Source organism: Neopsephotus bourkii, unplaced genomic scaffold (genome assembly GCF_033783945.1).
Source record: "Neopsephotus bourkii isolate Nb327-2 ecotype Australia unplaced genomic scaffold, CSIRO-AGI_Nbou_v1 NB_1481, whole genome shotgun sequence".
NCBI lineage: Eukaryota > Metazoa > Chordata > Aves > Psittaciformes > Psittacidae > Neopsephotus > Neopsephotus bourkii.
The window spans coordinates 349,506-377,037 of record NW_026901957.1 but is presented as its reverse complement, the minus strand read 5'-3'; the positions used below and the strand labels follow the sequence as shown (position 1 = coordinate 377,037).

Below are 27,532 nucleotides of genomic sequence, written 5' to 3'. Positions count from 1 at the left end.
AAAGTTGGAATCAGTACAGATTTTTTCATATATATATATCACAGTATCACAATATGTTAGAGACTGGAAGGGACCTCAAAAGATCATCTAGTCCAATCCCCCTGCCGGAGCAGGAACACCTAGATAAGGTTACACAGGAACGTGTCCAGGTGGGTTTTGAATGTCTCCAAACAAGGAGATTCCACAACCTCCCTGGGCAGCCTGTTCCAGTGTTCCGTCACCCTCACTGAGAAGAAGTTTCTTCTCAGGTTTAAGTGGAACCTCTTGTGCTCCAATTTGTACCCATTACCCCTTGTCCTTTCATTGTTTGCCACTGAGAAGAGCCTGCCTCCATCCTCGTGACACTCCCCCTTTATATATTTATATACACTAATAAGGTCACCCCTCAATCTCCTCCAAACTATAGAGACCCAGCTCCCTCAGTCTTTCCTCATAAGGGAGATGCTCCACTCCCTTAATCATCTTAGTTGCCCTGTGCTGGATTCTCTCCAGCAGGTCCCTGTCCTTTTTAAACTGAGGGGCCCAGAACTGGACACAATATTGCAGATGAGGTCTCACCAGGGCAGAGTAGAGGGGAAGGAGGACCTCTCTCGACCTACTAACCAACCCCCTTCTAATGCAACCCAGGATGCCATTGGCCTTCTTGGCCACAAGGGCACAGTGTCGGCTCATGGTCACCCTGTCGTCCACCAGGACCCCCAGGTCCCTCTCCCCTACACTGCTCTCTAACAGGTCGTTCCCCAGCCTATACTGGAACCTGGGGTTGTTCCTGCCCAGATGCAGAACTCTACACTTTCCCTTGTTATATTTCATCAAGTTATTCCCCGCCCAGCTCTCCAGCCTGTCCAGGTCCCTCTGGATGGCAGCACAGCCTTCTGGCGTGTCGGCCACCCCTCCCAGCTTAGTGTCATCAGCAAACTTGCTGATAGTACACTCAATTCCCTCATCTAAATCGTTGATGAATATATTAAATAATACTGGTCCCAGCACCGACCCTTGAGGCACTCCACTAGATACAGGCCTCCAACTAGACTCCGCCCCATAGACTACAACTCTCTGGCTTCTCTCCTTCAGCCAGTTCACAGTCCACTTCACTACCCGATCATCCAGACCACACTTCCTCAATTAAGCCGCAAGGATGCTGTGGGAGACCGTGTCAAACGCTTTGCTGAAGTCAAGGTAGACCACATCCACCGCTCTACCATCATCCATCCACCGTGTTATTTCCTCATACAAGGCTACGAGATTGGTCAAGCATGACTTCCCCTTGGTGAAGCCATGTTGACTGCCCCTCATAACCCTCTTATCCTTGATATGCCTTAAGATGGCACCAAGGACAAGGTGTTCCATCACTTTCCCAGGAATGGAGGTGAGGCTAACCGGTCTATAGTTACCTGGGTCCTCCTTCTTGCCCTTTTTGAAGACAGGAGTGACATTTGCTTTCCTCCAGTCCTCAGGCACCTCTCCCGTTTCCCAAGACTTGGTAAAGATGATGGAGAGCGGTCTAGCAATGACCTCCGCCAGTTCCCTCAGCACCCGCGGGTGCATCCCATCTGGACCCATGGATTTCTGGATGTCCAGATTGCTCAACTGGCCTTTAACCCATTCCTCATCGACTAAGGCAGACCGCTCCGTTGACCTATCTTCATCCGGGGTCTCAGCGGTACAGGGCTCTTCAGGACTGCCTCTGGCAGAGTAGACAGAGACAAAGAAGGCATTCAGTAACTCTGCCATCTCTGTATCTTCTGTCACCAGGGCACCCATCCCGTTCATCAGCGGGCCTACATTGCCTCTGGAGTTAGTTTTACCTGCCATGTATTTGAAAAAGCTCTTTCTGCTGTCCTTGACCCCTCTTGCCAGCTTTAATTCCAAGGAGGCCTTAGTCATCCTATATATATGTTAGGGTTTTTTGTTGTTTTGGTTTTTTTTGGGTTTTTTTTTGTGGTTTTTTTTTTTTTTGTTTGGTTTGGATTTTTTTTATTTTTTATTTTTTTCCATAAGAAAGAACGATAAACCAAATAGATTTGGGTATGAAATTAACTTGGACTAAAATGAGATTTGCATATTTGTGTTCAAGATCCTATCACTGTTCTGGTCCTCTGGTCTCCTTATTTCAAAATTAACGTACTCTAAGTTCAAAAGATAGCTAGGTTTGTTGTAAGGAAAATACAGGAATTTGATTTTATAGAGTAGGGTAAAGACGTGCATCTTATGAAAAAGTAGTAACTTGGCATTGTATCTTCAGTTCACAATTCCTTCAATTTGTTTCTTTTCATCTAAACTCTTCCTTGTGATTAATAGTTATTCATTTGAGTTCTTTGTGAAATTTAGAACAGCATGTATTCGGTTGCTGTTGTTTGACTTTCCAGGATGGAACAGAGCAGAAATGAAGTACATTTAGGATTTGCTTGCATAGTATTTTAGATGTGGATAGCATGACTTTATCTTCCAACAGAATAAATATCACACAGACAGCATTCATCTGGGACATATTTGAAGAACAGTTGCACCCTTTTAACCTCAATTAATTAGCTGGGTAACGTACATGAAAGGAATACTTCTTAATGGAGATAAACCAAAAACTTGAACTGTTCAAAAACAGTTTCAAGTAACCCTTGGTTTAATACTGCCCAAAGTTTCTGAAATCCATTCTTGGAGATTTTTTCAGTTACAGTATAGGTGAAATCATCTCCTGGAAGGCATGCTAAGGCACATAAAAAACAACAAGGTGCTTGGTGACAGCCAGCATGGCTTCACCAAGGGGAAATCCTGCCTGACCAATTTGGTGGCCTTCTATGATGGGGCTACAGAACTGATGGACAGCGGTAAAGCAGTTGATGTCATCTACCTGGATTTGTGTAAAGCGTTCGACACTGTACCACACAACGTCCTTGTCCCTAAATTGGAGAGACATCAATTTGATGAATGGACCACTCGGTGGATAAAGAACTGGCTGGATGGCTGCACAAAAACAGTTATGGTCAATGGCTCAATGTCCGGCTGGAGACCAGTTACGAGTGGTGTCCCTCAGGGATTGGTGTTGGGACCGGTCTTGTTTAACATCTTTGTCGCTGACATGGACAGTGGGATTGAGTGCACCCTCAGCAAGTTTGCCGATGACACCAAGCTGTGTGGTTCGGTTGATATGCTAGAGGGAAGGAACGCCATCCAGAGGGACCTTGACACGCTTGTGAGGTGGGCTGATGCCAACCTCATGAAGTTTAACCATGCCAAGTACAAGGTCCTACACCTGGGTCGGAGCAATCCCAGGCACAGCTACAGGCTGGGCAGAGAAGAGATTCAGAGCAGCCCTGTGGAGAAGGACTTGGGGGTGTTGCTTGATGAGAAAATGAACATGAGCCGGCTTCAGTGTGCGCTTGCAGCCCAGAAAGCCAACCACATCCTGGGCTGCATCAAAAGGAGCGTGACCAGCAGGTCGAAGGAGGTGATCCTGCCCCTTTATTCTGCTCTCGTGAGACCTCACTTGGAGTATTGTGTGCAGTTCTGGTGTCCCCAACATAAAAAGGACATGGAACTCTTGGAACAAGTCCAGAGGAGGGCCACGAGGATGATCAGGGGACTGGAGCACCTCCCATATGAAGATAGGCTGAGAAAGTTGGGGCTGTTCAGCCTGGAGAAGAGAAGGCTGCGTGGAGACCTCATAGCAGCCTTCCAGTATCTGAAGGGGGCATATAAGGATGCTGGGGAGGCACTCTTCATTAGGAACTGTAGTGACAGGACAAGGGGTAATGGGTTAAAACTTAAACAGGGGAAGTTTAGATTGGATATAAGGAAGAAGTTCTTTCCTGTTAGGGTGGTGAGGCACTGGAATAGGTTGTCCAGGGAGGTTGTGAATGCTCCATCCCTGGCAGTGTTCAAGGCTAGGTTGGACGAGGCCTTGGGTGAGATGGTTTAGAGTGAGGTGTCCCTGCCCATGGCAGGGGGTTGGAACTTGATGATCTTAAGGTCCTTTCCAACCCTAACTATTCTATGATTCTATGAAATGAAGAATTTGCTCTTTTAAAAGCTCGATTCTTACTGATCTTTTTACATTCAATTAGTATAAACAAAAGAATGGCCTATTTCTTATCCTGGCTTTTCACTAGATTCACAAAGATACTGATTCTTTTTGGTAGAGGCAGTCATCACCTTTACAGATATAAAATTATCGATTTCAGTAATATAGGTCAGATTTTTACTTTCGTGTCATTCAAAATTAATATCTACACACGGCTTCAAAACATGAACCGCTACCTACAGCTTTATTGAAGTCTTTGCCCAGAATGTTACTCCTGTCAAAGTGGTAATTTTAATATTAAAGTTCTTCAGAAAAAGAATTACTCAATGTTATGTTTTATGCTTTAATTTTCAGATCTATTGAGTACTTATTGGTTGTATTAAAGTGCATTAGGCATGGTAATTATCATAAGATGCTCAGAACTCTTGAAAAAATCAGTAACTACAAGTTATACATCCTACAATGGAAATAATAATGGCCAGTTGTTTTAAACAGTCAAATCCCGTTGTCTTAACTGTGTTGGTAGACCCGCTGAAATCCTGAAGCAATTGCAAAAGTCATCTTACCTTTCTTTCCTGGAACGGATAACAAATATAAATAGACAAGCCAGATACTTTATGCTAGTGTTCATTGTGTTACTGCAAGAGATAATGACTATGCATTTTTGTATAATGCTTCTATTAATTTTCCTACCTAAAATGCTTCACATTGTGAACACACAGCTGAAAGACATGTAAAACTTCACAATAAGGACTGTTTATTATATGTGTTTGTACTGAAGAACTTTCACCAAGTTTGGGATCTGGCTGTACAAATACTTCTCTGTTGAGAGAAGCATGTATTAGAATTGGGGTTTTATTATTAAGTTAGCATTTTCTTCCTACATTTAAATACAGGGCTCACTTTATCAGAAGCTTTCTGGATCAAATCTGTGTTAATCAGATTTTAAACCCGTTACATGAAAATTTTTATTTTGGCCTTCTGCCTGAATCTTTGGTTCAGCTGGTTCAATCATCACACTGGGATTTTAGTACAAGGTCAAGTGTTTTGTACATCCTCATGAGCGACATGAAAATGTGTAATAGTAAGTAATTAAGTATGTACCCATATTTTTTTCTTTAATATTCAATTAATTAACAATCTGAGTGTGTAATATACTTGGGTATATTGTATCCTATTCCTAGAACAACCAGAAGTCATCATATTTCAAGTGCCTGCCAAAATACATTTTTAACTTTTGGTCTTGTAGTTCATCCTATCATCCAAGCTTGTACAGTAAATGAGTTAATGCTAAATTCATTACACATTTTTCATACTAAAATGAGTTCTAAAACTTGTATTTAAAATGGATGGTGAGTATCCAATGGGAGGTAAAATGTTTCTGGTTTCATTTCTTATATCTCAGCATTTTCTACACACTTTTCTTTTGTTGTGCTCATTCAATGTTTTCATACGCTGATGTAGACAGTTCCTGAATGTGGAACGAGCTCTCTCTCTTCTGTTACCTTTTAGTCCATAGTCTGCTCTGCACCAAACAGAACCTTAAATTACATATAGTATTAAAAATACTAAATTTGGATGAAAGTGCTAAATGTGTTTTGCTTCTCTCTTCATCAAACTACACAAACATTCAAAACAAGTAATTTTTAGCTTGTTCTTAAAATATCAACTGTTGTCTAAACTCCAGTTGAGTTACCCTTTGCTTACATCATGATTCATTGAAGGACTGCTAAAAACATGCGAATATCTGTGGCAAAAATCCTGGCCTACTTTTCCAAGTATGCCTAACAAAAGAGAACTGTTCATATGGATGTACCTTCCTCCCAGATACTAACTTCCAGTGTAAATGTCACTGAACCATAGAAAGGTTTGGTTTGGAAGGGACCTTAATTATCCAGTTCCAACCCTGTGCCAGAGGCAGGGACACCTTCCACTAGCTCAGGTTGCTCAAAGCCCCGTCCAACCTGGCCTTGAACACTGCCAGGGATGGGGAAGCCACAGCTTCTCTGGGCAACCTGTGCCAAGGCCTCAGCACCTCACAGAGAGGAATTATTTTCCTAATGGCTACTCTAAATCCCCTGTCATCTTAAGCAGTTCACCCTTGTCCTATCACTACATGCCCTTGTAAAAAGTTAATTGTAATCTCCTATAGCATTTTTCCAAAACAGACAGGTTCTGCTAGCCCTAACTAGTTTCAGAAGCTGTTTCTGTTAAGTATCAACCACTTTAATGCTCTCACCCTCTTCTGTGCTCCATATACTTCATAAGATTCAGGTACAGTTGGGTTCAAAAGAACAAATGTGTTTTACAACCAAAAAATGCTGTAAATACTGTTTTGCAAAATTACTATTCTGATAATCTTCTTACTTCTTCTTCATAACAGATAATGACTATGCTCATACTAGGTTTTCTTCATCATGTAATGGAATATGTATCGTTTCATCAGTGTAGTTCAATTGTTCTGCACACAAGCAAAACAACATGGTATCTGTAGAAACACTGTTTTGCTGGTATAAACTTGGTGTGTATAAGAACCAGCTGGTATACTCAGGCCATGCGTGGCAGGAATCCCTTCACAAACAAAATTCGCATGTCAGCAGGCTAGCAAACTAATTTCTTTAAGCAAATGCTTGCATGCTAATAATGTCTTATTGACTGATGGAACTGCTTAAGTGCTTGTGACATGTAAACTAAAGTGTGTTATAAGAGGAGAGCTCTTCATTTTAATTCAGTGTGAGGTTTGCCACTGATCTTAATAAGCCAAGGCCATCACCTCAGCTATCTGCTGGATCAAACTCTTGCTTTTCATGAAGTGGAAATACCTTCATTTATGAAACAATTAAGAGATATAAATCAAACCTGTTTCCCATTACTACTTTAAAGTAATTACCCCAATGACTATCACAGCTTTTCCTGTGGTTACTAAAATTGGTTAGTAACCAAGTAAAATTTGTTAGATGTGGTTATTGTCAACAGAAGGAAATAGAAGGATCTTGTATGAAGCAACACAAACTCATTAGGAGGACTGATGTTAAATTGACAATCTACTGCTACTTACTGTGTTTCTCTTTTGATACCCATGGTATATAATAGATTGCAAAGCCAGAAAATGCTCAGAATAGGTGAGCAGTGTGAATTGAAAGGTAATTTCAGATCATTAATACAGCCCTATGTGTGTGTTGTCAAAGTGGCCTGGAAATGCTTTATTGACTCTTTGTTTTCATCTTGCTTCAGGTTCACCTCTTACCTTGTTTTCCTAGAAACCGCTACCCATCCTATTTTAGGATTATACATGTTGCCTTGGGATTTGTATATGACCTCTTTGTTCAAAGCTTTCTTGGTATTACATATCCCTGAATCACACAGCATAAAGCGTTGTGGAGTCCCAAGATGTTTTTGGTAACTTTTCCTGATTGAACAAATCTGTTAGCTTCTAGCTACTACTTCAGCACATGTCTGTTATGGGTTACAAATTACTATTTCGAAAGATATTTTAATAATGAAACCTGAGAGCGTGGGCACTTTTGGTACTGTGGTCCTGGTGACTGCATATGGAGGAATCAGGCTTGGCTCCTTGGCAAGACTGTGATGGGAACCTACAAGAACACTGCTGCTGTTAGGAATTGGAACTGGGGTTGACTACTCAAGAGTTGAGCGGATGGCAAATGTGACAACAGCAGCTTCAGAGCTTCTGACAGCTTTTTAAAGATTAAACTCGTGCATTTTCTACTATTTTTTTTTAGGTTTTAGTAATTTTTATAGTAAATGTTGCTTTCTAGTAATTTTATCAATTATGAAAGCGGCTTATTTTGACAGCATATATATATACATACATATATATATATGCCTGTTAAATGCATCAAAAAACGCATTTAAAAAATCCAGGCTCAAATGCAGGCTCTAGAAACGCCCTCCAGTACCCTTTCTAATGATGCTTAAGCACGATTTCATGTATTCTTCTCCTGATTGCAAAATAACCTGCCTCACGTTGGAAATGGGATTTAAAAATCGAAAACGCCCAAAACGTGAATTCACTTATTTCCCAGCCGGCAGAAATCCACCACATTTCTTTCCAAAAAAGGCGCAAGCCAAAGGACTGCACGCACGTCCAGCGCTTTTCCTTTCTTACGCTTATAAAATGAAGCCATTCTTTCTGGCTGGGTGAAGATGCCCCTTTTATGCCTGTTTTCTGCCCCTCGATCAAACGGCGCTTACTGGCGCTCTCCCTTCCCCCCTGGTCCCGCTACGCCCGCGAGTCGCGCTTGGCCGGGTCGAGGTTCGGGAGGACGTGGAATCCGGCTACGCCCGCCGCCCTCCCACCCCGCCTCGGGCACAGCGGACTCCCCCCGACACCTCGCCTCAGCCCGAGTGCCCCGTTTCGGCCCCTCAGAGCGGGTGCAGTGCCTCGCTGGGCCGCGCAGCTACACTGTTAATTACGGCGGCGGTGGCGGCAGCGCCGGGGACTCCCGCGGGCGGGGCGCGCTTGGGGGATTCCCAGCCTCCCGCGGAACGTTCGGGATCGTTCCGTGACGTCACGGCCGGGGGGCTCCCGGCGGCGGGGCGGTGTCGCGGCCGGCAGGCCCCGCCCCAGGGTCGTGCGGACGCTCTCGCGAGGGCTGCGCGCGCGGAGCACTGAGGCTCGGAGCGGCGCCATTTTAAGAGCGAGGCGAGCGGTGTGCGTGTGTATGAGTGTGTGTGCTGCGCTCTCGCGCCCGTGTGTTCTCCCCCTCCCCCGGTTCTCCGGGTGCGACAGCCACCAGGCTCGGGGCAGCGCCCCCGCGGGGCTCCGATGGCGCCGAGCAGAGGGCGGCTGGGCGGGCACTGGCAGTGCCGTGCGGGGCGCCCCGTCCCATCCCGTCCCCTGCCCTGCCGCGCGGCCAGGCCCGCCCCCGGGGCCCCGGTGAGGCAGGACGAGCGCGGGCCGATGAGCCCAGCTCGCCCCTGCCCCATGCCCGTCGCGGCTCTGCAGCGGAGAGGCCGGGAGTGGCGGCGGAGCAGAGGGTCTGCCCCCGCAATTGAGGAGGCGCCCCCCTCCGGGGCTTTCCCCGGGCGCGCTGGGGCTTCCCCAACGGCTCCCGCTGGTTCCCGGGCTCGTTCTGTGCCTCTGCTGAGTGTCCCTGGCCCAGGTCAGCGCCTCGCTCTCGGCTGCGTTGTGTGGAGATGTTCGTCCTTCCAATAAATTGAGAAATGCCCTTTCCCCCGCGTCCCTTCCTGTCCTTCCTGTTTTCCTCCCCTTCTCTAGGGAGCTGGAGGCAGCGTTCCCCATAACCGTGATTGTTCCGTTCTCCGGGATGAATGAAGGTTTAACTGAGGCAGCTGTACCCGCGTTCGGCCCCCTGGTTGCATGTGTTTTGCTTTGCTAGACTCGGGCGTCTGTGTGTGTAACACCAGGTTTCAGAAGGGAGAGCTGATCTGGTTCTTTTTACCGTAGGCAGTTCGAATTACAGCTAGAGTTGTGGATTTTCGCAGCCTTTTGCTTCAGCTGCTAGGGAGGAAGAGAGGTGGAAACCGACCTGCTGCAGTTGCGCCCTGTGAAAGGGGAGGAATACCGAACACTGCCCTGGGATAATCTGGCCAAGTGCTTCGTCCTGAAAAGGCTTGTGAAACAATCACCAGGCATCTGGGAAGCGAATTGGAAGTTGAAGTCGTGAGGTTTTTCTTTCTAGCGGTGCTGAGCACTTCACCCATGGACACTGTTGTCCACATGGCATGGATATATACCTAAACTCACTACGTTCTCAGTATTCCAGCTGCCAAAATAAAGTGCTTGCTTTCTTTTAAATACCTTTTTTTTTTATTTTTTTCTGGGCAGTATTCTGTCTTAAGTCGTCGGTATAACCGGTTTTGGTAGCTGGTTCCACATTAAATGCAGCCTGAGCCACTGTGTAGACAGTGCTGAGAAGTTTCATGGCAGATATTTTTTTCCCTACCTTACTTTTCAGATTTTCTGACATAACCTTCTGTCATTTTGTAATGAGACCTATTTTCTAAATGAAGACTCTAATAGATGCCTGTTTATCATTTTTTCTTTTATATTTTATTCAGTATTTTTGTTAAAAAATGTTGTTGCCAATAAGCAATATGGAGGTATCCAGATAGCTCCTGCTTACAAATGCCTGTTGTGTGAAGCTAGGAAGTGTTCCACAGTTCAGATGTGAAATCTGGATTTTTCAGGTTCACAGGTTGTGACGTAAAAAGTGTATTTATTTCACCTGGAGCTGATGCTTCTCATAGTGATACGTACATGGAATAGACGAGAGAAGAAGCTGCCAGAGGAGAAAAAAAAGCTTTTAAAAACAGAATTGGCAAATTTGGAAATAGCCTTGCAGAATCTGTAAGCAAGAAGGATGGGTAGCTGATTTCTGTGAGGTCAAATCTATGTCAAACAGCTACGAATGTAGTATCAACGAGAACTGGGGATATTACCTCAAGGAAAACAAACTGGAAAAATATAAACCACGCAGTACTAACATCTTGTATCGTCCTGTTGGATTAGGTAAGTGGTGTGGTGGTCATAAATAAGTTTACACTTGAATGAGCATCACTAGGATGGTTAAACCAGTAACATTTACTGCCTAGAGGTTGTTGGGTTTTCTGAGAGTGTTGAAATGAGCTTGCAGAATCTAAGTTTTACTTGGTTTTAATAATTGACAAAATAATTCTTTAACATTTGACGAACACATGTACAGGGAAAAATGTGTGGATAGGAGTGTGACTTTTCTGGGAGATTGAAAAATAGGTACATCAAGACTGTATCTGTAGGTAACAACCTTCAAGTTAATATTGTGATCTCAGCAGTGAGCTGTTATGCTTACTGAACAAGTCTGCTGGATGGCTTGCGCATGCCAGTCCTTTCCATTTGTATTAGTCGTTTTTGCAGTATGACTGTACTAATGTAGATTTTGTTTCTCCCCACTTCTGTACTTTGTCACTTATGGAAGCCAAGTGTTCTTTACCAAAAATTAGTTCACTGCCTATGCAAGCTATTTTTTAATGTGTTGATACTTTAAGGTTAGGTTCAGAGGAATTTCCTATTCTGTAATGGAAGTGAATGAGTCTGGTCTGCAAGTATAATATTACGAAAAACTGTACCTTTTTGGAAGGATTCAAAACAAAATCTAGTGGTGAAATAACTGATCTTACATGCTATTTTTAGATGTATTGCTGTTCCCTTCCTGCCGTAGTGATTAAATGTTTCTGAGGATAGATACAGCTTAAATGTTGAATTAATATGTTCACATTTGTTTTTCCTTGTAGGTTTGTTTTCAGCAGAACTGCTGCCTCAAAGAAAAGTAAGATGGACAGAACAACGTAATTCAAAAGTTAGTGTTATTTTCCCTCGCGTTCTTTTCCCCTTACCCCACGTTGGTTATTCATAAAGCTTTAGGTAATTAAAACATTACTGGACAAACTTTATCTGGTGAAGATGACACATTTAGCATAGTTGCCATCTCTTTCAATTTTTTTTCAGAGCTTCTGCAATACTGAAGTAGTAGTAGTGAGCTAACATAAACAAAAATGTTCTTCTCTAAGGGCAGTGCAGAGGTACTTGGGAAGATGGCATATGTTAAAGCCTTCTAGAAAAAGTGAAGTTTTATGTGCTTATGTGATGCTGTATCTAAGGATTGTTGGAGTGTTTCCTCCCCTGTCATTTGTTATTTTGACCGCAGATGAAAGACTTCCGTATATATAAGCAGGTTTTACAAATTTTGAGGCTCACTGAAGTATTTCTGTGTGTTGTCAGTATCTAAAAGTTGATATAGCTTCCGTATTTTGCTTTCTTTGGGTAGTTTTATTGTATTGTTACATAACTTCTATTTCAGTTTTGTTTTGAAAACATGGGAAGTGTGGAATGTGAACAGGAGGTGGTTTCTGTACTCTCTTGTGGCTGTGGCTCTTCTGTATTGAGTTCAGCATGGTGGGGGATTGAATGAACTGAGCCACATGTGAAGGAAGGAAACCAACAGGGAAGAATGATCTTCTCATTCCTTTATCTGGGTTAATCTGTGTTTTGTTTGGAAGCATTTGGTAAATGGAAAGAGTTCAGTAAGTGGCCATTTTTTATTTTTGTGTATTGTATAGTCACAAACAATAGTAATACAAGTACTTGCTTCTTAACTCACAAAGTGATGTGTCTTGTTTTTCAAGCTATTGACTTTCAGTGCTGTGAGGTACTTTTACTTCTTCAGGAGAGGCTCTCAGTGAAATTAAGGAGCTGCATCCCCCACTTACTATTTTGGGTGACATCTCTATCTGGATTCTTCTGGATATTGCAAAGAGTTTGCATTTTTTAGCTTTATTAAATTAACTTTGTCTTTACATCTCTGTTTGCTGGTAGGATCTTTATTTTTTTTTTTCTTTTCACCATGTTTGCACCTTGGGAAGACCAGTTGTTCTTACTGTGTGCCTATTCAGTCATGTTTTACACCTGTGTCCTTGTACCCTAAGTAAAATTCATACTTCGGTGAGTCTCTCTGAGGAGAAAATGCCTTGCATTGTGGGCCATTTTAATTCCTTCTTTAGGTTTTTATTTGTGTAGTGATGACAGTTTGTTAAGTGGTTTGCAGACAACTATGAAGATAAGGTCTTTGTCTCCAAGAGCTTATGCTTTAAGCCTTGATGTAAACATAGCTTTTGTACTGGAATAACTGTCAGCAGCTTCACTCTTTTACTGATGAGTTTATTCTGGTAGAATCCTAAAAAGGTACATTTGTATTGAGAAGTTCTCTGGAATGGTGTAGGCTGCTCTGCTGCGTGAAAAATCTGTTGGTGAAAGCTTTTTTTAAGAGTAAGCAGAGTTTACACTTACAGCAAAGCTTAAGTGGAATTACATGGGTAAAATGATACAGGGAGATCATGTAGATATTTAGGTTTGTTAGTATTAATAAGTTAATGTATTTTAGGCTCCTTTTTTTCTCCATTCTAATAAGATTCTTCTGATTAAAATATGTGGATAAAGCAATGTGACAGTGAGAGTTCATCAGTAAGTTTTGGGGAAGTAGCGTTTATTTTTCAGTACTAGGAATAGATTGTCTCTTGGAAGGAGAACTATTTGCAGACCTTATTATAAATGAGCTTTAATGAGACTTGGTGTGCTTTTTGTTTGGATTTTTGTTACTGTGTGTGTTTCAGCAGTGGTTTTACACAGAAACTGATGATAATGTCCTGTGAGGTGCTAAGAGCTCTTCCACAATTGCCTCCTTTCCTATTTTACATAGTCAGGGAAACAGCTGAAATTGAGTTTTTCTGGTTTCTGCACTCAGGATATGTCAAACTTGCTACTTTTTTCAACTACTTTTTCTTCAGATCCGTATGAAGACTGCAAAGTGCAGAAGAAGAAATCCTGGTGAATTTTGTTACATGATGTATGCTGAATGGGGTGGTAATGTTATTGCACCAGTGCTTCAGGCTTTTTGGACTTTAAACCTTGTGAACAGCAAGTGATTAGCCTATACCTAGCTTTCTGCTGAATGATGCTGCAGGCGTGTTGGGTTTCAAGCAGAAGGAACCTGGTTGTAGTTTACCTTCAAGTATGAAGTCTCTCTGTGTTACAAAATACATTTTATGTTTAAATTTACATTTTGGTACAGTGCAAGAAATAAAAAAGGCAACTTGTAGAACTGATGATTAAGTTATTTGAAGCACTCTCATTAACTCTGGCTGTTTCTAAAACACTTTGTAAAAGGTGTTTTAATTGTTACTGTCACTGTCCTGAACTTGGTATACATCATTGTGACATTAATATATGATTCACAAAGTGATGTAAACTGTGTTGCTTTGGAACCATATCTGTATACAGAAAGGAGACTACACGATAAAGAACAGTGGTTGGGATTTTTAGAACAGTGTCTGCCTAGGTCTGTTGGCATTCTAGATCCTTATGCAAAACGAAGCATGGTTCTGTTTATTTGCCTCACATAAGGAGCTTGATCCCCAAGTAGAAATTAAAGTGGGTTTTTCTTGTTTGTTGTTTTGCTGAGGCACTGCAAAGCTAGGTTTTAGGGCTGTGGCTGTACTGGAGAACGTGTTTGCTTTCAGTGGTTAAAAAACTGACTGTTACAATGTGACTCCATGCAATTCTCATATCTGGATGTTTCATAAGACTTTTGGAAGTGTTTGGATTTGAGAGAGGACCTTGTTCCTTCCTCAGTTATCTGCAGGAAGCCCTGGTATCATCATTTTAAAAGATGAGGCAAGAGGGTAAATCAAAAATAAATCTGTGGATATTTTATTTTATTTTTCCTTATTGTCCAGTGCTAGAACAGTCATCAGAACAGTTCTGTTTTGGATGGTGAGGACAGCAAGGCTAAAACTGGAGATTTTACTTGCTCTGCAGTAGCAGTGTTGAAAAAGAAGAGGCTTCATTGAATTGTCAAGAGCTGTTTAGTATTTGTTGAAGCAGTGGGAGAGAAGACCTTTAAAGGTTCAGCTCTCTCTCCTTTTATTGGAGGTGTGAGTCTGACAATACATTTCAGAGAATCAAGGAACTTGAGAGAGTTACCATAACCAAACTTAACTTTGTGTGTAAATTAAGTGTCTGTAAACAATCTTCTGCACTGAAGTGTGGTGGTGAGTGTGGCATGCACACTTTCCTTTCGAAGTATTAAAAGGTTGGTTGTATAGGTTTAAGCTTATTCTGTTGTTGTGGCTATGCATTTACATAGAAAAGAAAGGAAATAAATAATCATCAATTGAAGTAGTTGTCATGCTTTTGCAGTGATACATGATCAGTGGAAATGCTTTTGTTTTTGCAGACTTAGTAAAGCTTATGTTAGGTTTTGAATATTAATTCCTGTTTTATTAACATGAAAATTTTGGATAGTAGAAAAACTGGGATTTAGCTTATTTTGCTTTTTCAAACTAAATAAATCTCAGAGTAAGGAAGATCTGTAATCTGTGTGTTTAAAAGGGTAATGAAAATTGAGATCTATAGGCTTTAAACAAAAGTACTGTTTAAAGCTTACATTTAACAACCTCAAATCAGTGCTGCTCTGGACTATTGGTAACAGGGGAGGATCTGTTATCACAACTTTTTTTCTTTTTTTTTTTTTTTTTCTTTCAATGAGTTGTGGCAGAAAAAAAAATGTTTGATGGACTGGATTATTTTAAGGGCCTGTTAAGTTTGAGGAAAGCCCTCAACATTTCTTTTTATGAAGAAGAGGGACTGTAGTCTAGTGGTTTTAATTCTGATGACTTGTAACCTTCTTTTATAGGATCATAGAACGCTTTGGGTTAGAAAAGACCTTAAAATCATCTGGTTCCAATCTCCTGCCATAGACAGGGACACCTCACACTAAACCATGTTGCCCAAGGCTCTGTCCAGCCTGGCCTTGAACACTGCCAGTGGTGGAGCATTTACCATTTCTTTGGGGAACCTGTTCCAGTGCCTCACCACCCTCGTAGTAAAGAACTTCCTTATATCTAACCTGAACTTCACCTGTTTAAGTTTAAACTCGTTACCCGTTGTCCTATCACTACAATCCCTGATGAAGAGTCCCTCTCTTAACGTCCTTGCAGGCCACCTGTCTGATGTTGGAAGGCGGCTCTGAGGTCTCCAGACAGCCTTTGCCCCATTTATAAGTATTACACTAAAACTTACGTGACAAGGAGAGGGTAGGTTGTCAAACAAGTGTGTAGCTGGAGTCAAGGTTCCTATGAGTATTTTGTGGTGTGCTGTACTTACGACAGTAATAATCTGTGAGGCATTAGGTAAAAGATCGTGGGTATGTGACACTTAGATATGCACCCATGCTAATCTCAGAGTATCCTGAAAATTATGAATGTGCATATATCCATGTGCTTTTAACATCCTGCTTGTGGGTTTCTCTAAATCTCTAAACTGGTCCTCAGGGAGCATCAAGAAATTTGAATCTGTATCTTACTTCTAACTTCAGGAATTTGTGGCTTGAAGCTTTTTTTCCATGTTAATAATTCTGCAATTCCACTCTCAAGCTTCAAGTATTCCTAGCTGTTGTGTATTGCCTTTTATTTTAATTGCTTTCTGACAACCTCTTAATTATCCAGAGGCACAGAAACTACTTCCTGAAAAATAATGTAGGCTATTGAGAGAGCACGAGAAGTACAGAAGTTGAAAATGCAGAACTATTTTTCCTTGTCTTTAGCTTCTGGTGAGATGGGTTCATCTGTTCTTGTTCCTCCTGGTCTTCCCCCAGTTTTAGTATTTTGTTTTTTCTCCCCTCTATAAAATTTTGGTCAGCTCCACTTAAATTTGATACATTTCTTAATTTGTTAAATTCATAAGATGGCCAAAGCATACAAATTAATACAAACACAAGGTCAATTAAGTTTTTAGATTGTAGGTGTTTTGTCTATTTTACTATTATACTGACCAGCTTTTTTCTTACTGTAGTGATGCCACCATTTTTGTCTGTTTCTTGATTCTAGGACATTATAAAAAAGCAAAATTGTTTTTATCATTCTGGTACTTCAGACAAATAGTGCTACCAAAGGTATCTTGCCTACAGTAATGAAACCTGTCTTCAGTATTTAAGGCATCTTTCTAGGCTAGAGAAGTATTTTAATTTTGTACACTTGAAGAAACGTCTCTGAAGTTGGATCTCTTCAATACCAGTGGGACTGTCTCCTCTGGCAGCTAAGTACTGGTTAGACAAGTTAAGCAACATGCCCTTAAAATTGGGTGGGGATGATCTCTGATCTCATGTCCTTGTCGTCTTAAAATTCTGCTGTGCTTTTTTCTCCACCCTCAGTGGAGAAAGGATCAGGTTAGAGAACACTTAAATAAGGTATACATAAATCTGTGGCCTTGACATTATTCTCCCGTGAGTGCAAAGGGAGCCAGCTGGTGTAATTGCAAGACTATTCCGTATGATCTTTTGAGAGGTCTTATGGTCACCCCACTGTGAGAGGTACTAGAAGACAGCAGATCTCAGTCCTATCATCAGGAAGGGTAAGAAGGAAGATCCAGGGAACTACAGGCTGATCAGCCTCACTTCAGTTTATGGGAAGGTGGTACAGCAACTTACCCTGGAAACACAAACACTTGAAGGACAGGAAGGTGAGTGGAAGGGAAAACCATGCTAAACCAAGCTGGTAGTCCTCTACAATGAGGTGACTAGTTTGGGAGAGCAATGGATGGTGGTTGTCTTGACTTCAGTAAGGCTTTTGACATTGTCTTGCATGACATTCTCATGGAAAAGCTGGCAAAGTGTGAATGAGGTTTACCAAAAACTGTCTTAATGGCTAGGCCCAGGTGTGCAGGATTGTGATCAGTGCCACAGAAGTCATTTGGAGGAAGCCATTATTGTATCCTGGGCTTCAGTACTAGAGGCTGAACTATATAACATCTTCATAAAAGTCCTGACAATGAGCAGAATTTACCCTCAGCAAGTTTGCAAATAATACAAAGTGGGGAGGAGGAGTGGCTGATACGCTTGATGTTTGTGCTGCCATAAAGAAGAGCCTGGAAGGGCTCGGGAACTGGGCAGAGGATCCTGACAGAGCTTGGCAAAGGGTAAATGTGAAATCCTACCTCTGGGTAGTAGCAGTGGCATGTGCAAGTACATGCTGGGGGCTTACTAGCTGCTAAGCAGCTCTGCAGAAAAGGACCTGGCAGTCCAGTTGGACAGCGAGCCAACTACGAGCCAACAGTGCATCTTCATAATAAATATGCCTACGATCTCCCTGGTCTACATTAGGAAGACTGTTGCCAGCAGGTCAAGGGGAGTTAATCTTTCTCCTCTCCTCAGCCCTGTTGAGCCCACAATTTGGAATCCTGTCTCCCATTATAGGCTCCTGGTACAGGAAATATGTGGACTTAGTGGAGTGGGTTCTGCGAAGGACCACAAAGATGATTAAGGGACTACAGCAACTTTTCTATGGGGAGAAGCTGTTCCTCTATGAAATCTTTAAAGAAAGTGTGAGTTGGTCCTCAGTCTTTTAGAACATTATTTGGACATTATATTTTTTTTTTTTTTCAGAAGATAGTTTCCAGATTTTTAATTAGTAATCCATTAAACCAGTTTTTCTCATGTAAGGTTATGTGAAGGCGAAAATGGTGAGGGAGTCTGTTAATGCTGTCGATGGGACTACAAACAGTTGGGACAGGAGCAGACAATATGCCCTCAGAAGGATGTTACAAGTATCATGGTTTAACCTGAGATGGTATCTAAGTGCCATGCAGCTGCTTGCTCATTTCCCCCCTTAGGAGGGTGGGGAGAAGAGTCAGAAAAAATACAAACCCCCAGGGGTTGAGATAAGAGTTTAATAATGAAATAAAAGTAAAATAATAGTAGAAAATGGAGAGAGAGGGGAAGGAATAAACTGTGCTCCCACCCCAAAAAACAAAACCCACAAATGGTGCATAGTACAACTACTTGCCAACCCGTAACAAGTGTCTAGCTTGTCCCAGAGCAGTGACTTGGCCCTCCCAGACATCTCCACCCAGTTTATATACTGAGCATGATGTTCCATGGTATGGAATATCCCTTTGGGTAGCTGGGCTCAGCTCTCCTGCCTGTGATCTCTCCAGGCTTCATGTGTCCCTCCTCACTGGGAGAACACGAGAGACTGGAAAGTGTTCACCAGAATTAGCACATTTGAGCAACTATTGAGCAAGCTTTTTGTGAGCAGCCACTAAAATATCAGTGTGTATCAACATTATTCTATTAAAGCCAAAACACAACACTGCACGAGACAAACACAAGGTAATGCTGCCATGTTACAATGTCATAAAAAGTTCATAAATTCTGTCTGTCATAAATTGAAGAGTTGAATTGTTGAGCCGTTCCTGCTATAATCTGCAGTGGGTACAGACCTGTGGAAAGATAGGTTACATGTTTTTACACTTAGTTCTTACAAGTAGCAGAATTGTTACAGAATTTATAGTTAAATACATTAAAAATGTGATACTGTATGCATTTGCTCTTGTTGGAACTACCTAAACAAATAATGAAAATAGTCTTCCAATATCACAGTAGTTAAATGTGAATGCATATTACCTTCTGTGCCATAGTCCTTTCAGGATTCTGCTGTCTGGATTCTGTACTTTAATAATAAGGCTATTTTTTTCTTATTTGATGTGTTTATAAAAAGCAAAACATGGAACTAGTACTCAGAATGCTTTGATTGTATCTGCTTGCTCTGTTCTTTGCACTTGCAGTATCCCAGAAGATATTTTGTCCTCATGTCTGTGGGCTCTCATGTCCATGTCTGTAGCCAGCGCAGAGGTACTCTTGAGATGTGTTTTCATGAGAGTCACTTTCCCAGCTCGAAGAATACTTTGCAGTTCCAGAGATGCTATATTTTCATATTGAAGAAGTAGACAGAGAGAAGGTTTCTGTTGCTGGAAAGATTTTATGAATGGAAGTGAAGCTAGAATAATTCTGGATAAAGGGTCGATCATCTTTATAAAGGAGTAGGAATGATCACTTACATTATTTTTTTTTGTGTAACCAGTTTATTCCAATGCTCAGTAGCCTTTGCTGTCTTGATACTTTTAAGGCTAGGTTGAAGACATTTGTAAAGGAAGATGACTTGCTCCATTGTGTTAGCAGGAGTAGTGCAGGAAATACGATTTTCTAGTATATGAAGGAAGTCAGGTTAGATTGTAAGTGTTCGAGCTGGAGACTTCTGAAGTTTATTTTAAGGCTTTGTCAGGTGTAATTGTTTCCAGCATTTTACATATGCCTGGCATGGGGAATAAAAAAAAAAGTGTCTGTCTCCTTGCCATACTCTTTTGCTCCATAACTTCTGGCAGCACAACTGCTTCCTGGCTTAGCACTGCAGCAAAGTCGAGTTAATAAATCCACCCTATTTTGTCTGTAGTAACTCTACAGTTACTCTGTAATGAGTCTGCGATGTGACTACACTGTATTACTGTATTCCCTTTTTGATGTGCTGGACTAACAGATGGTAGGGTTCTGTGCTATGCTTAGCTTATAATGCTCTCACACTTCACTTACCTGTTAGAAGCTGCTGCCATGTATTGCCAGTCTGCCTGTCTTTCAGCAGTGAAGGAGGGTGAAATATGTAAGTGCTGGTAGTGGTGGCAGAAGTCCCTTGTTTAGGTCAGACAGTGTAAGAATGAGAGCTACCTTGTAAATAGAGGGGGAAAAGAGTTTGGTGTTTGTTTTTTTCTTCATTAGTTTTACTGGAAGAAATTACACAAATTTCATTAAAATGTGAGAAAAAAATACTGCTTACCTTTCTAGAATTGTGCAGCCTTGTTTCAGTAATAGGCAACCTGATAGTTAGCTTTTATAACACTTTTGTTAAATAATGGTGGGTCTATTTTGAGTTTGTGCTGGTAGGGAATGATGACTTAAACATTCAGTGTTAAATTTTGGGTCTACTCTTTTGTTACCAAGAGAATTTCTGAAAGCGATGGAATCATGTTTGGATCTGTGGTGTTTATCTTAATTAATGCAGGGAGTACATAGCTGGTTTATTGGTGTTAATGAACAGCAGTTGATCCTTTGTGTGGTGTGTACCTAAGAGAAGATTTGCTAGCAGACAAATGGGTTCTTCACATCTGTTATAATTAAAGCAGTTCCTTCTAAACGCTTGTGTGAGTGCATACTGACTGCAATTCTATTAAAATACTTCAAATGTTTTTGGTTTTAATTTAGAAGTAGTTCTATGTTTCTGAAGGGCAGAAATGTTCTTCCAAAGTAAATTACTGATCAGTGTTACCTCTTTGCCTTAGTGGGTCCTCAGTCTCTGTAAAGGCAGCTCTTGTTTGATGTAGTTCTTGTCAAGCTAGAAAGATGTTATCAGTAAATTCCTAGAGAAGTCTCTCCAGTATTTTTATTGATAACTTCAATTATGAAATAGAATGGTTGATTATTAGATTTGTAGATAGTACAAATCTGCATAGAGGTTGCAAGTGCTTTGGTGGACACAGAATGCAGAAAGTCTCTTAACTGTTGAGGACAGCTTAGGTAATGGACCTAAAAAGCAGGAAAAAGGACCTGGTAGAAGGAAATTCCTAGTGGGGTGATGTGTTGCAGAATAACGTGGTAGTTTCAGTTGTTGGTCTAATGTAGGTTGGAAAGCAATCAAGGAAGGAACAAACTGGTATTTGGCAACCAAGCTGATAATGAAGTGTTCAAGCATAGTAAATCCTGCCTGTGGCAGTGGAGCAGTCTTGTTGGCATCCTGTTCTCACTTTCTGTGATCTGTTTTCAATTTACCAAAAATATCTTCTGGAGAATGAAGAGTATCTTAGAGCTGTCAATCATCAAAACAGAGCTCATGCTTGTAATGAAGATTTTGTTCTTGTTATGCTTATCATCCAGGGTTAATACCTGTCTTGATCCTTTCTAAAGATTTCACGATTCTCCTGCTTGGGTAGGAGAACTGTATCGGAGGGAATGCGAAAAAAGTTATGAGCTGCATTCTGCTCACATTTAATTTGCTGTTTCTTAATGTAGCGTCTCTAGTGTTCATTCATCTGTAAACACACACTCATTTCTGCTTATGTACTACTGTTGAAGATGAAAGTGAACTGGGCTGGGCTCCTGTTAGAAAGAGAAGCCATTTTTTGTGTTGGTTCTTTGACTCTGCAACTTTTCTTCATTTGTGTTTTAGTAGTCTGACACAGTTGCATTCTTTAGAAAATTCCTCTGAAATTTTTGTTAAGGTTAATTTAGAAGAGAGTGTTGGATGATTTCACAGGAGTAATTTGAAATGTTATTTGGGTGAGATATCTTTACACTTATGTCTGTTTTATACATCTCACCTTACAGTTTAACTCTGGTATTGGAGATACCTAAAAAACCTATGTATGAGCTCACAGCATAAAAAAGAACCGGCAGCTCAACTAAGTGCAGTTTAATGCTTACAGATCTGTTAGGCTCCCGTTTAGAAGCTGGAACATTCTCATCTGTCACTGGAAATCTGCTTTAGCCTGGTTCATGCCAGAAGACTACAATAGTTATGAGTTACCAAGTTCAGATTACACAGCTCATACTAATACAGTACAGCAGCCTTAAAGTGAACTATGTTAGTTCTCACTTAACAGATACGTATTCTGTTGAGCAGAGATGTGGAATATGTGTTTATTTGGGTTTCCCTATGAAATGCATGTGGGTGTTCATTATGTTTTTATTAGCTGTATTTCAAATAGTGTGTATATCGTACTTAAAGTATTTTTGCATCATTGGCAATATTTCAGTGTCCAGCAGGCAGTGTTTCATCCATTTCTTTCCTTTCTGTGCTATAGCTCAGCTTCAGGTAATACAGTTCATATTATCTTGCATTCTCTTGCTTATTGAGAGATGTTTTCCTACCTGTGGGGAAAGCATGAGGTAGAAAAAGTATTCTTATATTTTAATCTTAAGCCATTGCTTCCTCTTGCCCATTTTCAAACTTGAGAATTTTATTGGATTTGACAGTGTTTTCGGACAGATAGACTCTGTTCCTGTTGATTCCACAGATAATACGGGATTTGTGTGGGCCTGAGCATCTATTTTTTTCATAAGGAAACTTAATATAGCCTTTAAGACTAAATTTCAGGGGCTAATTAAATCAGCTTCTTCTAGTAAACTAATTAAATACCTCCTGAAATCCGTTCTAGATAGTACCAGAAAGTATTTCAACAAGGTAGTTTTGCCACAGATTTCTGGATCAGACCTTACACTAGATGCTTCATTCCATTTAGAAGAGGAAATAAAGGATTGAATGTTACAGTTGTATTTTCATGATACCTGTGATATATTTCATTAATGTGACACTTTGGTAGTAAATGCACAAATGTGATGCTATAAATGAGATGAGGATACTTAGATTCTAAACCAGATCTGTGTGAGAAAATCGTAACAGAAAGCAGAAGGGAAGTAATAATTGAAACACCACAAGTGTAATCCTTTTGTAATATAAGCATCTGAAGAGTATTTATGTCTTGTTTTTACAACTACAGGAACTTGCCATGAGGTGTTGAAGCCTTATTTCATTAATTTGAAGAGACTGGACCTAAATGGCGCAGCATGACTTTGCTCCAGCCTGGCTTAATTTTCCTACTCCACCATCATCAACAAAGGTATGTTCTTCCTTGCTCTTTCCAAGCAGCACTCTCATTATTAGAGAGGTCTAAATGTCATAACCTCAATCATAGTAAAAAATGCAAATTTCTATGTGAATAGGGTGATAACAGATATTACTTGGCAAGTCTTGTTGTTGCGATTGAAGTAGTTGTGCTGTGATTGTAAAGCTCATCATACTCAGTGGAGTTTTTTGCTTGAGCAGCTGAACGGAGTTCATGGAAAGAACCGTGTGCCTGGCCATATTATCAGAGCTGTTACTGAATTAAGGTTGCCTTCATTAGGACTTTAAAATGAATTATTTTGTGCTAGAAGTACCAAGGCAGAGACACGTGCTTGATGTTCTTCCTTCTGATTTTGATCTGTGTCCTGTAAGTTTCACAGACGTGTTATTCTATCATCTAAGTGACTAAAAAACAGCTTTCGAAATAGACCACGACCTTCTGAAATGGCTTCTCATTTGCTGATGGGATGCTTCTTACTACTTCGTACTACAGGTGCAGTATAGAGCTTAAAACTCGTCGTGCATCTTCACTCCGGTTTTTTCATCTAGACTACTGTTACTTTATACAATGGGACAGTTAGCTTGGAAAGAGGAAATAGCAACGTCTGAATCTTTAGGATTTGTAAATATTCTAGGACGTCATCAATATGTCTTATCTCATAAATGTTTATTTTTCTTCTGGCCTATCCTAATCTTTCTTAATTTGTGTGAATGCAGAAGGAGAAGGCAGCACTGGATATTCAAACTTCTGTCAACTATTTCCCTGTTTGTAGACCTTTCTTTGTTGTAATCTTTTGAATCTAATATCCATACCTGCAGCTATGAAGGTGGTGTTGCCTTACTTTAACGTATTCATACAAGTTTCTTTCTGTCTTTCATGTCCATGGGAAAAGTTCAGCCTTTATAAATTTACAGAAATAGGCTTGTGCTGTTGTTAATTGCACAGTTAGCTGTGTTACTTAAGGTTAGCTATCAGTATTAGTTATGATACGCTGGAGGGAAGGAATGCCATCCAGAGGGACCTAGACACGCTTGTGAGGTGGGCTGATGCCAACCTCATGAAGTTTAACCATGACAAGTGCAAGGTCCTATGCCTGGGTCAGAGCAATCCCAGGCACAGCTACAGGTTGGACAGAGAAGAGATTCAGAGCAGCCCTGTGGAGAAGAACTTGGGGGTGTTGGTCGATGAGAAAATGAACATGAGCCGGCTTCAGTGTGCGCTTGCAGCCCAGAAAGCCAACCGTATCCTGGGTTGCATCAAAAGGAGCGTGACCAGCAGGTCGAAGGAGATGATCCTGCCCCTTTATTCTGCTCTCGTGAGACCTCACTTGGAGTACTGTGTGCAGTTCTGGTGTCCTCAACATAAAAAAGACATGGATCTGTTGGAACAAGTCCAGAGGAGGGCCACGAGAATGATCAGGGGACTGGAGCACCTCCCATATGAAGATCGGCTGAGAAAGTTGGGGCTGTTCAGCCTGGAGAAGAGAAGGTTGTGTGGAGACCTCATAGCAGCCTTCCAGTATCTGAAGGGGGCATATAAGGATGCTGGGGATGGACTCTTCATTAGGGACTGTAGTGACAGGACAAGGGGTAATGGGTTAGAACTTAAACAGGGGAAGTTTAGATTGGATATAAGGAAGAAGGTCTTTCCTGTTAGGGTGGTGAGGCACTGGAATAGGTTGTCCAGGGAGGTTGTGAATGCTCCATCCCTGGCAGTGTTCAAGGCCAGGTTGGACAAGGCCTTGGGTGATATGGTTTAGTGCGAGGTGTCCCTGCCCTTGGCAGGGGGTTTGGAACTTTATGATCTTAAGGTCCTTTCCAACCCTAACTATTCTGTGATTCTATGATTCCATTGCTTTGCTTACATATGTCTACGCGCACGTGCATATGTGCATGCGTTTTCTTCAGTCAGGTCATTGAATGTCCTTATTCATATTGCTTTACTTATGTTTCTTCTCCACTGACCTACTTAGCTTCTTGCAGCTTTCGTGTAGTCTATCAGCAACCCAGTTGCTGTTCTGGGAACATTGAGCCCGTCTCATTATAGATTGGTTCCTGTGATCTGTTTTTGTTCCACTTGATTTCTGATACGTTCAGCTCTTGTGGTTGGCTTTTTACAACTTAATACATTTTCAACTGGAAAAGTAATCAGAGCTTAGTTAAATATGGTGTCACAGTTACAAAGCAATCTTCACCATATATCTCAAGAGTCTGCTGGAAGAGTGTTACCTGCATGCTTAAAGTGTAAATACAGCAGGATAAAAAGTTCCAGAGCTACTCCAATACCTCTCAACTGTATCTGAGTTATGGGTTGTATTTGTCACCTCGTTCCTGAATTCTGTGAAATACCATTGAAAGCGTATGTTGTGCATCCTTTTCTCTTTCATGACACCTCGCCTCAAGAAATTCAGATAGATTTTCTTTAACCTCTTCCAAAATCTCGACAGTTTTATGCTTTCTCCATTATAGTCTTTGTACTTCACCTGTTTGAAAAGCAGCTTGTTTGCCTGTGTCACTGCCTTACTCAGTGGCCAACATTCTGTGATACACAGCATGTTTGGATATTAATCACCTGCAGTCTTTTGGTCCTACCCATTGTGTAGCCATTCTTAGTTTACAGAATAAAGCATTTCCTGTCATTCATCTACAAGACAGGTCTTAAATATTGTGGCCCCCTCTCCTCTCCATTTCCTAAAAACAGATGTTTATTTCTATTTCCCATATATGTATCAACAAAGCATCTGAAGAGCAGATAATAGGGATGGAGAGGAAGAGGAAAGATGGGGTGAGGAAGGCAAGGTGTTTCGTGTTTCATGCAGAGTGGAGCTGGGGTGAGGCTGTGGTATCAATGACGTTCAGACTTGAGGAGAAATGAAATTGCTCTGTCAGTTTTTCCTTCTCTGAAGAGGCACTTGGAGAAACTGCATCTTTAGGAGTTTGGTTTCCCCCTCAATCCTGGATAGCTGGGGCTTTTCCTTACATAGGTGAAAGCTAGCATTAGAAAAATGTGGTGCCAGGAAGCTGGGATTGTGAATGAGCTTTCTTAATGTGACAGGTACAGGTTACAGCTTGACTGAAATCCATCTCACCTATTGCTAATGATTTCCTTTTAAGGATAAGCTTTTATAATACTGTCTTCCTGACACTTAACATAGCTAAGTCAACTTACAGCTGGGTATCCATTGCTAAGTAGCTTTTTTTCAGGTCTGGAACTACTATATTTGTGTCAGTGCAGTATTGCAGTTGGGCAGATGTAAATGGGAAGGCACTGTAAATAGTGAAACAGTCGTGGGATACAGACAAAACTTTTCAGAGAGGATTGATGTAAGATACGCATGGGAAGATTGTAGGTGGACTGGTAAACTCAGTTTTTACAAACTTTTCCTATATGCTCAGCAATAAGACTACTATTATATTTCAGAAATGTGTGTTGCTTGCTTACTTGGCTGACTGAAATAAGGTAATTTCTCAACTTCCAGAAACTGCCAGTAGGTTTCCTGTTAGTCACAGTGTACGGTCATCTCTGCCACAAGAGATTTGATAGGCTAATACCTCCACCGTGTGGGGAAAGTGCAAAGTGCACCGTCTTTGCACAAAATGCAGAAACTTCAGATACGTTATGTCTTGTACAACACAAACACTATGTATAAAATGGAGTCAGTTATACTTCGGGAAAATTTGATCGTTCTTCAGAGTTCATAAAAAAACATAGCTGAACTACAAAGGCAGTGTTAGAAACTTGTTGCATGTAAACAAACACATGAAGTTATCTTCAAAAATGCCATCATGATCAACAGATCTGGAGCTTTCTGAAACTTTGGGAAAGCTTATTCAAAACGTATTATAAGGATTTTTTTTTTTTTTACATAAATATTTGAGATTCATTGTCATAATTTTTGAACTACTTAGATCCTTTGATAGTTTCTTGTGGTTTTCTGTTTTTTGTCTCTCTCGAAGTTTGTCGAGAAAATAATTTGCTTCCCGGGTCTCAAATTGAGAGGGCAACCCCTCATTTGAGCAGTGAATTTTAAATAGCACCTTGAGCTCTGCTAGGGCATTGTCAATAGAACTTGACTATCTTTTTTAATTTGACTGAATATTTTCCCCAAAGTAGTTAAACTTACTACTGTGATTTCCTTCCTCACTCCCCTCTCTCCCTCACTGTGATCAGTGCATTACTTCAGATAGTAATAAAGCTCCATTAGATTTTAATGGATAATAACTGTTGAAATAAAGTTGGGGCTTTCATTTGCAGACATATACCATTACTGCTATACTTTTTGTCCTGAATGTTATTTAGTCTGGAAAGGGAGTGAGCTTCAGGCAGTGAAGCTGATACTTTGAGTGCAGTGAAGTTCATACTTCTTCATTAAGCTTAATTTGCTGACACAGTACATTTCCACATAGCTGTGTGTTTATGCATTTGTACCTCTTATGGCCCTGGATTGTGTTGATCCCGTGTGTATTTTGACATATGTGTGCATGGTAAGC

General features: G+C 41.0%; 1 protein-coding gene across 3 annotated transcripts in view; it reads left to right on the top strand.

Moving 5' to 3' along the window:
* The first annotated feature begins 8,556 nt into the window (after positions 1-8,556).
* Positions 8,557-27,532, top strand: part of GPBP1 (GC-rich promoter binding protein 1) — a 34,189-nt gene continuing 15,213 nt past the window's right edge. The window contains exons 1-5 of one of the 3 annotated variants that reach the window (XM_061369236.1): positions 8,557-8,693; positions 9,450-9,759; positions 10,193-10,514; positions 11,276-11,346; positions 22,917-23,036. In XM_061369236.1, coding sequence (XP_061225220.1) covers positions 22,974-23,036 — 63 coding nt within the window. In that variant the 5' untranslated portion in view covers positions 8,557-8,693; positions 9,450-9,759; positions 10,193-10,514; positions 11,276-11,346; positions 22,917-22,973. Of the gene's footprint in view, positions 8,694-9,449; positions 10,515-11,275; positions 11,347-22,916; positions 23,037-27,532 lie in introns of all 3 variants that reach the window. The other 2 variants (XM_061369237.1, XM_061369235.1) reach the window with 2 other exon arrangements.